Below are 14,365 nucleotides of genomic sequence, written 5' to 3' on the forward strand. Positions count from 1 at the left end.
CCCCACCCTCAGACACATGACAATAGCCGGGACAGGCTTCCAGAAAACACATTTACCCGTACGCTCCAGAGGTGGCCCTGGCAGTCACAGTTCAAAGGCCCCCCACTTCACCCAACGAACCCCAAGCTCTAGGCTGCCCCGCTGAGGGAAACCAGCCTGGGAAGTGTGGCACCAAAGGCAGGTGGAGAGGGAGTGCAGAGAGGAAGGACCAGGGCTGGTGCTCGGTTGAAATTCATAGTGCTGGTGACTGGGGGCCACCAGCCCCCAGGGCGAAGGCCACTGGACAGACTCAGATTACTCAGGGAGCAGGGGCGGGGAGGAGGCTGCAAAGGTCACCAGAGGCCTCCTCCTCTCTCCCCAAGTCTAGAAGCCCGACATGGCTCCAAGTGTTCCCAAGGGTATGGCTGGAAGGGAACTCAGGTCCGCTCGGCACGTGGCAGGAGGCAGGATCCATAAATTAAGTGCTTTTGGCGGAGTGTGGCTGCAACAGAGGCCTGGTGATGGCGCTGTGGCGATGGGGCCACTGCGTCCTCCAGGATGGGTGGGCAAAGACGATAGGCCTCTTCTTGGCCCAGCGAGAGAACACAGCCTTCTCGGTGATGAAGCGGTGGGCACTGCGGGGCGCCCGCTCATGTGCCAGGTACATCTGACACTCGTCCAGCCGGCCCTTCTCGAAGTAGTGGTAAGGCACTGAGGGGTGATGCTCTTCCCTGTGGGTGGGGAAGAGGGACAGGTGTGAGGCAGCCCACCTGGTCTGCCTCCCACCAGACCCTGCCACCTGCCAGGACCATCCCTCCCCCAGCCCTACGGACCACAGAGTCCCACAGGCCTGGTCCCAAGGGAGGCCAGGACAGATAAAGGAGGAACAGGGCAGCCCCCGAGGATTCTAAAGGCCGAGGTTCAAGCCCTGGCTGTACTTCTTGCGAGCTGGTTGACTCTAGGCCAAGACAAACACCCTGAGCCTCAATAACCCATCTGTAAAATGGGGATGGTGACCTCTACTTTCTTGGCTGAAAGTGAAAGTGAAGTGGCTCAGTCGTGTCTGACTCTTTGTGACCCCATGGACTGTAGCCTACCAGGCTCCTCCATCCATGGAATTTTCCAGGCAAGAGTACTGGAGTGGGTTGCCATTTCCTTCTCCAGGGGATCTTCCCGACCCAGTGATCAAACCTGGGTCATCCCACATTGCAGGCAGATGCTTTACCGTCTGAGACACCAGGGAAGCTAAAATCACAGGTCAAAAATTGCAAAGTGCCTGGTGCCGGGCTCATGGTTGAGGGACCCCTGGTTCCCCGCAGCATGTAACTGCCAGGCCTGCATACCCACCTACTCACAGGCAGTCTAGCCAGGCGTCTTGGTAGAGAGGGGCTACTTTCATCTTGCCCACGTGCTCAGCAAAGAAGTTCCCAAAAAAAACAGAGGATGAAAACATGGGGCCCCTTCAGTTCAGTGATGGGAGCTATGACAGTGTTGAACTAGAACAACATCACAAGTCAAAGCTTAGGCGTAACAGCTGATCACAGACACGCACAGCAGCCCTTAGGCTGGGGTGAGGACTTCGGTAGATCACTCTCGCTAAACCTTCCCACAAGCTTCTGAGGACAGTGTGGTCATTTGCTCTCTTTGACCTGACAAAATGGTTGCCCTGGGAGGTGGCGGCTGGGCCCAACGCCACTTGGGCAGAGAGGAGGTGGGAACCCAGCCTGTTCTACAGGTTGGGCTCCTTCCCACCGGGTACCAGGCCCAAGGGCTGTCTGTGCCTTGGCTACTCACGCGGAAGCCCACACACCCTCAGCGTAGGGCCCAAACATGGTGTCCCCCCCCCACCTGGCTCCTGGCTGGCCTGACCTGCAGTAGCTGTCGCTGACCATCCCGTAGACCACGATCTCCTCACACAGCTCCAGGGCGAGAATCATAGTGAACCAGCCGGTGCTGAGGAAGGACCCGGACTGCCTCCTGGCCGGGGGAGGGACGCACAGTCAGCTGGCCACGTCCCCCAGCTCAACTTGGAAGGAAGGTGGCCCCAGCCTCAGCTGGCTCACCGCACAGCACGGGTTCCCCTCCCAGTCAAGGGCTTCTCACCTCAGCCCCCACAGAGAGGCTCTGTGGGAGCACTGGGGAGCCGGAAGATCCGGCCCAAGGCCAGCAGTGGGCAAGAGGTGGGCGTGGGTGCCAACCCAGGTCTGTGCGTCTTCTACCCATCCACACAGAACTTGAGCAAACCACGCCCCCAACAATGATGATGCATCAGCCCTGGTCACAGCCTCTCCACATCTCAGGGACCAAGCTTGCAGAGACAGCAGAAAGCAGCAGAAACACAGCCATTGAAAGCGGGGAAGAGGGTTGTCTAGAGTCAAGCAGTCTTCAACTTGAACCCTGAATCTGCTCCAGGGCATCCGATTTGCTTATGAACCTCTCTGAGCCTCAGTGACCCATGGGTGACATGGGGATAACTATAATTGGTGATAGAAAGGGAACAAGGTTGGCCCAGCTCCTCCCTCAAGCCCCAGCCCCCAACTCAGAGCATGGGACCCTGGAGCTGGACCTGGCTTCGCCTCTCTCCAAAAGCACCAGTACTGATTACTTTCCCAGTCGATGGCCATTCATCTCGGGCTCTACTGAAGGGCTGTGGGGTGGTTCAGCCATTCAAACCTAACACCTCCCAAGCCCTGAGCTGGCCATGAAGCAGCCCCACCCAGCGCTACCATTCTCAAGGAAGTGGGCAGCTGGAAGAGACCTGCTGAGAAGACAAGGAAACAAAAGAATGGGATGAAGGATGTCAGATAGGAGGTGTCCCTTCAGATGGGGCCAAGGAGAAACTCCATCCGTATTGAACGCAAGGGAGGATCTGGGGGAGGAACGGCATGTGCAAAGGCCTGCAGGTGAGAGCAGTGTGGATGTCCACGGCCAGTGCGGCTGGAGCAGGGTAAGCGACGGACGATGAGGCCACAGAAGCAGGCAGGGGCAGACCATGCAAGGGCACGAAGGCCAGGGCAGGGGAGGAGGTGGGAGTCTGGACTTTATTTTCCATGTGATGCGAAGCTGCTGTAGGGTGAGGCCAGGTGACTGGTGGGAGAGATCAGACTGCAGGGGGTGCTGCGAATGCAGGGGAGTGTGGGGACTTCCCTGTGGTCCAGTGGCTAAGACTCTGCGCTCTCAGTGCAGAGGGCCCAGGTTCGATCCCTGGTCAGGAAACTAGAGCCCACATTCTGCAGCTAAGAGTCTGCATGCCACAACTAAAGACCTGGCATGCCACAACAAAGATCCCGTGTGCTGCAACTAAGACCAGGCACAGTCAAATAAATAAAAAAATAAAAATATTACCAAAAAAACAGAGAAGGATGGTGGCTTTGGTCAAGGAGGTACCCGTGGGCAAGGAAGGAGATTCGAGAGCCCATCCTATGTGGCAGGTGATGAAACAAGGGGAGTCAAGGGCAAAGTCAAGTGTTTGACTAAAAAACTGGAGGTTGGTGGCTGTATTTTCTGAGCTAGGGAGGTGGGGGAGAAGCCAGTGTGCAGAGGAGGAAGCCAGTGTGCAGAGGAAGAAGCCATAGGAGTTCAAGTGCTCTTTTGGGTGTTGGATAAAATGAGATCTTGAAGGCAAGAGTACTTAGCTCAGTACCTGGTGCACAAAAAAGGCTGTTAGAACTGCCACTGTTACCTTCATTTTCTGGAAGGGACATCAGAAACCAATTCAGGTCTCAGAGCATCCCCTCCAAAGAGAAGAACTCCCTGCCATGGCCCCACACCGGTCACCACCACCACCAACAATCCACCGCCCCGCCACAGTGTATACTGGTGAGGCCGAACGCCCTTCACCGCCGTGTGGAACATCTATATGATCATTCGATGATGACAGTCTCTCTGATTCCTGTCCCCATCAGAGGGCAGGACCACACCTGCTTCTGTCACTGCTGAGCCCCAGTGCCAGACAGAGCAGACCCTCAGTGGACCAGAGGCTCCTGGAGAAGGCAGGCCCCCAGCTGCCAGGGAGATCCCCAGCAGGCCAGCCCCCCCGGCTCACGCTCACCGGTTCTTGCCCGTCTCGTCCTGGAAGACCTGGTCGCAGTAGGCCATCATGCGCTCGGTGAATGTGTACACCTGCAGGCCGGGGTACATCCTGGTGAGCTGCAGCAGCGCACGGTAGGTGCGGCCACCCAGCGCCCGGTCCATGTGCTTCCCCTGGCCCCACACCACATAGAGTGTGTCCTGGGCCTGCTGGAAATAGTGGGAGTAGTTTCGCAGCAGCAGAGGCACGCTCGTGTGGGAGATGACCCGCAGGGTGCTCCGCTGGCCCACGTCTGCCTCGAAGCCCACGGTGGGCGCCTGGTTCATGCGCAGTACGCACTCAGCGCTGTCAATCTCGGCGCCCAGGCCCGAGCCCAGCATCTGGCCTGAGCTGGACACCACTGCGCAGCTGCGGCACAGCTCTCGGACCAGAGGCTGCAGGGGGAGGTAGAGAGAAAGAAAGGAAGTCCTGGGCACGTAGCTTCCACCCTGCCTTCTCCTCCACCCAGGAATACCCCTGACCACCTGTATCAGCTCCAAGGACTTCATCAACCCTTTTTGCAGATGAGGAAACAGAGGCTAGGCAGTTGGAATGACTTTCTAAAGGTCATACCAGTGACACGTGGCAGAGCTGAGAGTCTATGCTCAAGGCCCCTGCTTCCCCATCAGCCACATTTCTGGCCCTGGTTTCTGTTGCTAAGGCCCTATGAGGCCCTACATTGCACTTTCTTGTTAGGGTTATATAAGTCAATATTTACAAAGTACTCAGAGCAGTTCCTGGCACAGACTAGGAGTCAGTTATATGTTCGTTAGGTAAATATGAACCTCAGCTCTTCAGAATTTCTTTTAGGTCACTTCTTCCTCTGCCCAAGTCCCATTTTCCTTGTTCCAGTTTATAAGTAAAAGCCCATCACAACATTGGGAACCTCTGGTTCTGAGCCTGAATCCTGGCTCCGCCCCATCCTAGCTGTGTGTGCTTAAGGCAAGTTACTTTGTCTCTCTGAGCCTCAATTTCCTTATCTATAAAAAGGGGATGAAAATAGCATCTGCTTGATCAGGTTTTAAGGATTCAATTCAAAATGCCTAGAGAGTGATCAGCACAGACTGAGGGCATGTAAGCTGCCCTCCTACCCCACCTCATCATCTCATAAGAGGCAGGAGCCAATCCAACAAGCCTGTACACTGTCACTGGAGGTGAGGGCTCCCAGAGACAAGACTTGCTGCCCACCCCAGGCCTCCATGCCCCTTTGGGAACACAGGTTTATGGAGGCCTGTAAAGGATATGGGAATAGTCAATCTAGTCGATAAAAGACACACAGTTGTAGCCCACTCAGGGACAGTTTATGTCTGACACAGTGTTGATTTAAGGACTCGTAGCCCCATTTTCCATGCCCTGGCAATAAAGAACAAGACTTCCTTATTCTGCCCTCAGTTTAAGCCTGAGCTGACAATTGTGGTCTGTTCAGATCCAAAGTCACCATCAGCCCCAGAAGGCGTTCTGCTTGTCCTGTTTTGCAGGATCTTTAAGACAGTGAATCCTTTACAGAAATCAGCCCTTTCGACATTCTAAGATTTTCTGCCCTGTTAACAAACTCAGAGGATCTGGCCATCCTGGGGCCACGTCCTCATGAGCTCTGAGCATCTGAAATGAACACTAGCTGTGACCACGGAAGCTGGGACGGCGTCTACCCAGCCTACCTTGCCGCTTGTCCCTCTTGGCCAAACCCGGTGGCACTTGAGTTTGTCCCTCCCAACTCAGCTGTTTTTGCATCTTGATCAAAGATTTATACAGCACCCATTCTAAACACTGTCCATGAATCACACAGTTGGACTTGCAGAGCCACCCTACCAAGGTAGGAACCACAATGATTGCCTTTTACAGATAAGGCAACTGCAACTCAGAGGGATGAAGACCTGAAATAGATCTCCAACGCAAGGTCCCTGAGCCCTCTTCCCTCTGACCAACACTCGGAGAGCTGGCAGACTCCGAGCTCGGACCTTCCTGCACTGGGTGTCATTGGCAGATGCCTTTGAGAAGAAACCTACCAGCTGGGGCTGCTGAAATCAGGGTGAGCGGTGTAAAGCGTTCTGAACCTCACCTGGCAAAACAAGCATGGGGAGGTGCACGCCATGGGACAGGGGCCTCAGCTGCCTTGTCACCCTTGGGCTCCACTGTCCCTGTCTCCTGTAGAGGGACAGCTCTGGGGCAGATCTGTATCCCCAGCAGGTATCAGCACAAGGCAGAGCACATCTAAGGCACCAAATACACACTTGCTAAACAGATGGGTTGTGCGTGGACAGTTTTTAATAAATTTAAAGCTGCATGTACCACCACGATGTGATGCGGTCTGGCTTCCAGGATGGACCAGGAGTTCCAGGTGGCCACCCTGCCTAACTCATCTTTTTTATCCCCAGTGCCCAGCTGAGAGCAGTCAGGCAATGTTCGTTGAATTAAAAAAAAAAAAAAAAGACATTTAGGAATACCCTGGTGGTCCAGTAGTTAGGACTCAGCGCTTTCACTGCTGTGGCCTGGATTCAAGCCCTAATCGGGGAACCAAGACCCTGCAAGCCATGCAGTGCAGCCACAATTGTAAAAAAAAAAATTTCCTCCTAGAATTTGAAGCTCAGAGAGGTAAAGGGACTGGTCAGCTTTAGCAGAGGAGCCAAGTCCAGGATCCAGGCTGGCCTGACATGAGCCCAGTTCTCACAGTCCCCAGAGAGTCGGGGAGCACCCTGGCTGGGCCTACCCCCCACCCCCCGACACGCTGCCCAGCAAACTCACCTTCCCATCTGGCACGCTGCTGTAGCCACTGAAGTGCAGAGGCCCTGGCACGGTGGGCCTGGACTTGATAGAGAGGTGGGGGTCCAGGCAGGGGGCTGGGCAGAAGGGCAGGCAGGCCCAGTAGCACAGCAGGATGTAGACAGCCGAGAAGCCCACAGAGCAGAGGACGATGAGCAGGAGCCGACACTGGGGGAGACAGCAGTCATGGGGTGTGAGTGGGGGGTGGGGGGGCAGTGTCGCTGGAGCTCCTAGAAGCTGCCTCTGGGATCCCCAGCCTCATGGGTCCAAATCCCAGCTCAGTAGTTCCCAGCACATCAGCAGAGGCCACAGTCTCTGTTAGTCAGGCCTGCCTCTGGGCTGTCAGGTTTGGAGCACGTGCATGACTGAGATAAGCCCTATTATCCCAATATTCTAGATAAGGAAACCAGTTTGGGGTGAAAATGGGTAAGTAACTCAAGGCCACACAGTAAGAAAGCAGCAGGGTGGGGTCTCCAAATCAGAAACTGTCCTCTCAACCAGAAAGCTGAGGTGCCCTGTGCAGCCTTGGGTATAACTGTCTACGTCTCTGGGCCTGCTTCCTCTATGAAACTGATACTACCCAAGGTGGGAACTCACTCTGAGGACAGCGGCCAAAGGGCTACCATAAAGTGCTGTGCACATGAGGACAGGCATGGCCCAGCAGAAGGGCCACCAGTTCCCTTCAGATCTCAGGCTCAGGCTGTCCCGCACACCCAGAGCCGTCCCCTCCCCCAGCCGATAATCATGACCTGGGTCAGCAGACCCTGTGAGTAAAGAGACAGTAGAAGGGGATATTGGGAAGCGTCACTCAGCAAATGGTTTCAAGAACTGAGAGCTGCAGCCTTGAGGCTCCCTCCTCCAGAAACCACGTCCCCAGAGGCCACGTGAACCAGGAAGCCCTCCTGGCCCCCTGCCCGGCTGGCGGATGTAGTGAATACCTCCACCGAGCCTTCAAGGAGGGGCTGCCTGGTGGGGGGACAGAACCCTGGCCTGCCATTGTGTGCTGGGCCACCTTGGTCACCACTTGTATCTCTCTGGGCTCTAACCGGTCTCCCAGCCTGCCTAAGACACAGGTCCCTCTGCCTCAGGAACCAACTGGCAGCTGGCTGGGGCTCTCTGAAAATCAGAGGTGAAAAAGTAGCCCCCACCAGTCCCCTCCTTGGGCATATCCTGCCAGAGGCCCTCCCTTTTCTGCCCACAAGCCACTTCAGCTCCTAAAAATAAATCTCTGTGAGACCAGCTGTGCGTAGGAGGGGGTTCAGCCCCTGAGGCCTCAAGCTATGCTTGGCACCTGGTTCCCTGCCCGCAGGGACCCAGAGACCTTGATTCAGGCAGCCATGGCTGACTTCCCACAACATTCAAGGCTCTCGCCAGGGGCTCCTGAATAAACTCAAGACTCCGCTAAACTGAACTTTCACAACATACCCTGCTCCCAGGTAGATGCCTCACCTGGGTGACCCCTGGATGCTCACAGGAGGCAGTACTATTATCTCCATTATACATAGAAGAGGAGCAAAGTACTGAAACCAGAGAGGGAATGCCACTTGCCTGGGGCCACACAGCCTGCCAGATCAGGGCTGGACTTTGAGGCTGGTCTCCCCGTCTCCTTCAGCTCAGGAGCAGTGGAATCAGAAGTGACAGTCAGCTCTGGGGTGGGGGGAGAGGCTACTGGGCCGGAAGCCACCTCCCCTGTGAGCCTTCCTCCTTCTGCCACTTACCGGAGCCTTCATGTTGTCACTGCCGCTCAGTAGCCGGTGGCTGCTGCCTCCAGGGATCAGGCTGGGAAGGGATGGGAGCCAGGGACCTGCCAAGACCCAGACACTCAGAGCTGGGTCCCAGGCTTCGGAGGAAACTGCCCAGGGATACCGAGGCAGGGGAGGGTACAGGCCTGGGTCAGGGAAGACGGCTTCTGGGAATCACACGCCCTTAAGTCCGCAAACACGGGGCAAGCACTGTCCCCATCCTAAAGGAGCTGTAATCTCTTCCTGAAGGAGCTGAAACCTCCCACCAACCCAGTCTCCATTGCACAGATGGGGAAGGAGAGGTAGACAAGAGAAGCCCAGGGCTCAAGGCCACCCCATCCACTCTGGGTCAGATAAGCACCAGGAGCCTGGAGCCTTGACTTCCCATCTCCGCCTAACTCACTAACAGAGAGGCCTGGGGCTGGAGGGGACAAGGGCTCTCCACCCCACTGCCAGATCCCACCGACCCCTCACCCGCTGGGGCGCTAACCTGGAGGGCAGGCGGGGATGCGCCAGCTGCTCCCCATCCGTTGCTCGGAGCTCCATGGCCCGCGGGCGGGACGGATGGGGCAGGAAGCCGGAGCCTCGGGGCTGAGGCGTCGCCGTCGCCGTCGCCTCAGCTTCTGGAGGCTGGAAACTCATTGTGCGCCGCCGCCGGTGGGGGCGGGGTTTGCTAGGACGGGGAGGAGGAGACAGGCACCGGGGGCGGGGCTGGGGCGGGACCTACGAGCGCGCCTCTGGTGGGGCGTGCGCGGTGGGCGTGGGCGGGGGCGGCGAGGCTGCAGGGTCTGAGGACCTGGCCTCAGCAGCTGGGGGCGGAGTCTCAGCTCCGGCATCTCTTCCCTTCCGCCTTTCAGCTCATCTCCCAAGCTCCTGCGGGTGGTGGGGTAGGCGGCCCCCCAGAGGAAAGACCTACAGGGTGCCTTGTGTGCCTTGTCGCTCTCTTGTGGTCCGGATTGGAATTTCTCCATTCCTGAAGTTTGGGTGTGGGGAGCTTCAGGGATAATCAAGTGGGGTTTTAGGCTCAGGCAGCTCCAGATTTCAAGCTTGGTAGGGTTGCCGGATTTCGCCAAGTAAAATACCGGATGCCCACGTAGTTGGAACTTCAGAAAAGAAAGATAGCGCTAAGTTGCGTCCGACTCTTGCAACCCTGTGGACTGTAGCCCGCCAGGCTCCTCTGTTCATGAGATTCTGCAGGCAAGAATAGTGGAGTGGGTTGCCATTTCTTTCGCCAGGGCATCTTCCCGACCCAAGTATCGAACCCAGGTCTCCAGCAGTGCAGGCAGATTCTTCACCGGTTAAACTACGCAGGAAAGCAGCCACTAATTACGTTAGAAATCTGAAAGTCCAGTGTAACTGTGTGTGTTAGTCGCTCAGTCATGTCCGACTCTTTCTGGCATCCTTACCTGGACTACCTCAGATGAGCCTGTTTTTCTCCTCTGTGGAGGGAGGTTGATGATAGAAGCTACCTCAAAGTGCAGAGGCATCTTGTGGCAGAAGCAGAATTTGAACTGGGCAGTCACTGCAAAGCCAGGGCTCTGACCACCTACTTTCAACTCCCAAATGCCCCTGTTTTGTTGCAGGGTCCAGCGGTAAAATCAGGCTAGAATCACAGGACTGGGGATATACAAAACATAACCAGTATTCAATTCATGAGTCACTTGGTTTATTGTACACAATTAGCATGCAAAGAGTTGGACTATAAAGAGGGCTGACCACTGAAGAATTGATGCTTTCCAACTGTGGTGCTAGAGAAGGCTCTTAAGAGTCCCTTGGACTGCAAGGAGATCAAACCAGTCAATCTTAAAGGAAATCAACCCTGAATATTCATTGGAAGGACTGATGCAGAAGCTAAAGCTCCAGTACTTTGGCCACCTGATGTGAAGAGCTGACTCATTGGAAAAGACCATGATGCTGGGATCAAATTGCCAACATCCGCTGGATCATCGAAAAAGCAAGAGAGTTCCAGAAAAACATCTATTTCTGCTTTTGACTATGCCAAAGACTTTGACTGTGTGGATCACAATAAACTGTGGAAAATTCTGAAAGAGATGGGAATACCAGACCACCTGACCTGCCTCTTGAAAAACCTATATGCAGGTCAGGAAGCAACAGTTAGAACTGGACATGGAACAACAGACTGGTTCCAAATAGGAAAAGGAGTAGGTCAAGGCTGTATACTGTCACCCTGCTTATTTAACTTCTATGCAGAGTCCATCATGAGAAACGCTGGGCTGGAAGAAGCACAAGCTGAAATCAAGATTGCCAGGAGAAATGTCAATAACCTCAGATATGCAGATGACACCACCCTTATGGCAGAAAGTGAAGAGGAACTAAAAGCCTCTTGATGAAAGTGAAAGTGGAGACTGAAAAAGTTGGCTTAAAGCTCAACATTCAGAAAACGAAGATCATGGCATCTGGTCCCATCACTTCATGGGAAATAGATGGGGAAACAGTGGAAACAGTGTCAGACTTTATTTTTTTGGGCTCCAAAATCACTGCAGATGGTGACTGCAGCCATGAAATTAAAAGACGCTTACTCCTTGGAACGAAAGTTATGACCAACCTAGAGAGCATATTGAAAAGCAGAGACATTACTTTGCCAACAAAGGTCCGTCTAGTCAAGGCTATGGTTTTTCCAGTGGTCATGTATGGATGTGAGAGTTGGACTGTGAAGAAAGCTGAGCGCCGAAGAATTGATGCTTTTGAAGTGTGGTGTTGGAGAAGACTCTTGAGAGTCCCTTGGACTGCAAGGAGATCCAACCAGTCCATCCTAAAGGAGATCAGTCCTGGGTGTTCTCTGGAAGGAATGATGCTAAAGCTGAAACTCCAGTATTTTGGCCATCTCATGCAAAGAGTTGACTCATTGGAAAAGACTCTGATGCTGGGAGGGATTGGGGGCAGGAGGAGAAGGGGACGACAGAGAATGAGATGTCTGGATGGCATCACCGACTCGATGGCCATGAGTTTGAGCAAACTCCAGGAGTTGGTGATGGACAGGGAGGCCTGGCGTGCTGCAATTCATGGGGTCACAAAGAGTCAGACATGACTGAGCAGCTGAACTGAACTGAACTGAATGATGAGAGATGGAAGGCAGGAGGAGAAGGGGAATGACAGAGGAGATAGTTGGATGGCATTACCAGCTCAATGGAAATGAGTTTGAGCAAACTCCGGGAGATGATAAAAAACAGGGAAGCCTGGTGACCATCGGGTCACAAAGAGTAGGATGTGACTTACTGACTGAACAACAACAAAAGCAGGCAACACAGGTTAGTCAAAGTAGGGAAAATAGAAAGGGGGGTAACAGACTAGTCCAGGAAGAAGTCTGGGAAGATCCCATCTCAGCACCAGTGAGCAGCAGGTTTTGGTTCAGCTGAACCAGTCTCATGACAGACATGATAGGAAGTCACCTTCTGCTCCAACAGAGCATCCATCTGGAACAGCAGCGGGGAGTCCTCCAGCAAAGAGCCTTCAAGTCGCTTAGCACTGTGGTCTCATTTTAAGGGATCTGCCTATAGGGGGTAACAGTTATGCCCCCAAGGAGTCTTAGTCTCTATCAGTCTCTGTGCCAGTAGAGTCTTTCTGAGGAACCAAACAAATCTCTTATCTAAAGCAACACTATTTTTTTTTTTGACCACACTATATGGTATGCAGGATCTTAGTTCCCCCACCAGGGATCAAACCTTCACCCTCTGCAGGGAAAGCATAGAATCTTAACTGCTGGACCTCCAAGGAAGACCCTAAAGCGACAATGTTAATTTATCACACTCAGACACTCACAGTCCTGTAATGGACAGTTCACAACAACTAATATGGAAGTTCACATTGGCCACTGTGACTCCATCTTGAATTACTAAGTTTAAATCCTATGAGTTTCATGCAAGATGAGGAGGAAACACAGTAACAAAAGAAGTCACACTGTAAAAGCCTGGGCTCCTGCTCTGGTCCTATCTCAAACTCTATTTTCCTTTTTCTAAGAGGTTCTGATGTGGATACAATAGCAAGGTATCTGTGTTGGGTACCTGCACCCAGTTCAGCAACTTTCCAGGGCTATCCACTCCATGTGCGTGCGTGCTAAGTCACTTCAGTCATGTCTGATTCTTTGCGACCCCAGTAACTGTAGCCCACCAGGCTCCTCTGTCCATGAGAGATTCTCCAGGCAAGGATATGGAATGGGTTGCCATGCTCTCCTCCAGGGGATCTTCCCAACCCAGGGATTGAACCCGCATCTTCTGCATTGGCAGGTGGGTTCTTTACCATTAGCACTACCTGGGAAGCCCACATGCAAAGCCAAATTCCCCGAAGCCGGTGACTAGACCTCCATGCTGCTCCTCATCCTATTGGAAGGGCTGATGTTGAAGCGACCCTGCTCCCAGGGCATCCTTTGAGCACAAGCCTTCCTTGTGTTGCCTCCCCCTAACCTGGGCACACCTAAGTTCAGTCTCTCTCCGTGGCCCCAACTCCAAGGGGAAGAAAAACGATTCACTGATCACCCACAATGGCTGGTGAAGTGACGATTCCTTCCGCAGAGAGGCATATCCTGCCTTGCTAAGACTGCATGGGGACAGGGACACACACCACGGTCCTGGGCTCCCAGAGTAGAGGAGGAGCGTACAGCCACAGAGGAACTGACACTGGCAAGTCCTGCCACCTCAGGTGAAGCTCTTCTGTTCGACCCTGCAAAAGTCCTCTCTCCTCACCCTGATCCGTGAGGCCCTGCATACTCTGAACTCCTGCCTCCTTCCTAATCGCTGTCCACCCACCCTGACTGCCGTTTCAATCTCCAGTTGCATTGAACTTGTTCCTACCTCAGGACCTTTGCACTTGGTGTATCCTCAACCTGGACTTCTGTATTCACATGGCCAGCTCTTTCTAGTCATTCAGCTCAAATATCACCTCCTTAGAAGGCCCTTGTCAACCCCTCTATCTGATACCACACCCCCATCCCTCTTGTCCCAACTTGATTCATTTTTTTCAGAGGACTTGTCACACTCTGAAATCACACTGTGTATTAATTCATCGTCTTGTTTATGGTCCACCTGCCCACTAGCCTCTAATCTCCGTGTGGGCAGTGAGGCCAGTCATGTTCTTAGAGCATTTCCAACACCAGCACGGCGTCCAGCACACACACAGTGCTAGATAATGTGTTGCTTGAGCCAGTTAGAAGAGCCAGGAGTCCTGTGCCTCGTGAGACCTTAGACGGGCCACTTCCTTTCAGGCCCTGTTTCCTGCCCTGCTGCCCTTCCACCAGAGTTTCCACGACCCACCCACCTTCCTAGTGATGACCTTAACGCAGTCTGTGTCTCAGCTTCCTGCTGAGCCAGAATGAGAAGTGCTCTGTGGTTTGCGCCAGCTCAGAAAAGTTGAGTAATCACCTAGGGTCACCCAAACAGCAAGGGATGACGTCAATTACATATATATTCCAGGAGCCCACGCTCCAGCCCTGCAGCCTAAGATTTCCTTTTCCTCTCCCTTCCCCCACCAGCCGTCTTTCCTTGTTTTCTGTTATGGCCAATGCAATGGCAGCATTGAGTCACTGAGTGACTTTCCCAAGGTCTGGAATCATCCGTCCCCAGGGACCAGCCATTGGCCCACAAAGCTCCCCCCGCCCCCCACCACACTGTCACCCCACCCTCAAACTCTGACTGCAGTGAAATAGTTCTTTCTCTCAAATGCCAAGCTCTCTCTTACCCCAGATCTTTGCTTTGTCCTTGGCTTGGGACACACCCCCACCCCCTGCCACCGCCAGAGCTGCATCTGATTCTTCTGGTCTCTGTTTAGAGGTTAGAGCCCCCCTTCCCATCAAATAACTAGA

General features: G+C 53.9%; 1 protein-coding gene across 3 annotated transcripts; it reads right to left on the reverse strand.

Annotated features, from left to right (window-relative positions):
* Nucleotides 1–41: 41 nt before the first annotated feature.
* On the reverse strand, nucleotides 42–9,202 carry ST6GALNAC4 (ST6 N-acetylgalactosaminide alpha-2,6-sialyltransferase 4). 3 transcript variants are annotated; one of them, XM_055541249.1, is made up of 6 exons: nucleotides 9,041–9,200; nucleotides 8,527–8,612; nucleotides 6,791–6,976; nucleotides 4,031–4,443; nucleotides 1,849–1,956; nucleotides 42–710 (listed from the first exon to the last, which is right to left on the reverse strand). In XM_055541249.1, the coding sequence occupies exons 1-6, from the start codon at nucleotides 9,075–9,077 to the stop codon at nucleotides 458–460; spliced, it is 1,083 nt and encodes a 360-aa protein (XP_055397224.1). In that variant the 5' UTR covers nucleotides 9,078–9,200; the 3' UTR covers nucleotides 42–457. The 3 variants fall into 3 exon arrangements, with proteins under 3 accessions (XP_055397224.1, XP_055397225.1, XP_055397226.1); XM_055541250.1 differs by lacking the exon at nucleotides 1,849–1,956 and having other exon boundaries at nucleotides 9,041–9,202; XM_055541251.1 differs by lacking the exon at nucleotides 8,527–8,612 and having other exon boundaries at nucleotides 9,041–9,175.
* Nucleotides 9,203–14,365: the final 5,163 nt, after the last annotated feature.

This window comes from Bubalus kerabau, chromosome 11, assembly GCF_029407905.1.
Source record: "Bubalus kerabau isolate K-KA32 ecotype Philippines breed swamp buffalo chromosome 11, PCC_UOA_SB_1v2, whole genome shotgun sequence".
Lineage (NCBI taxonomy): Eukaryota > Metazoa > Chordata > Mammalia > Artiodactyla > Bovidae > Bubalus > Bubalus kerabau.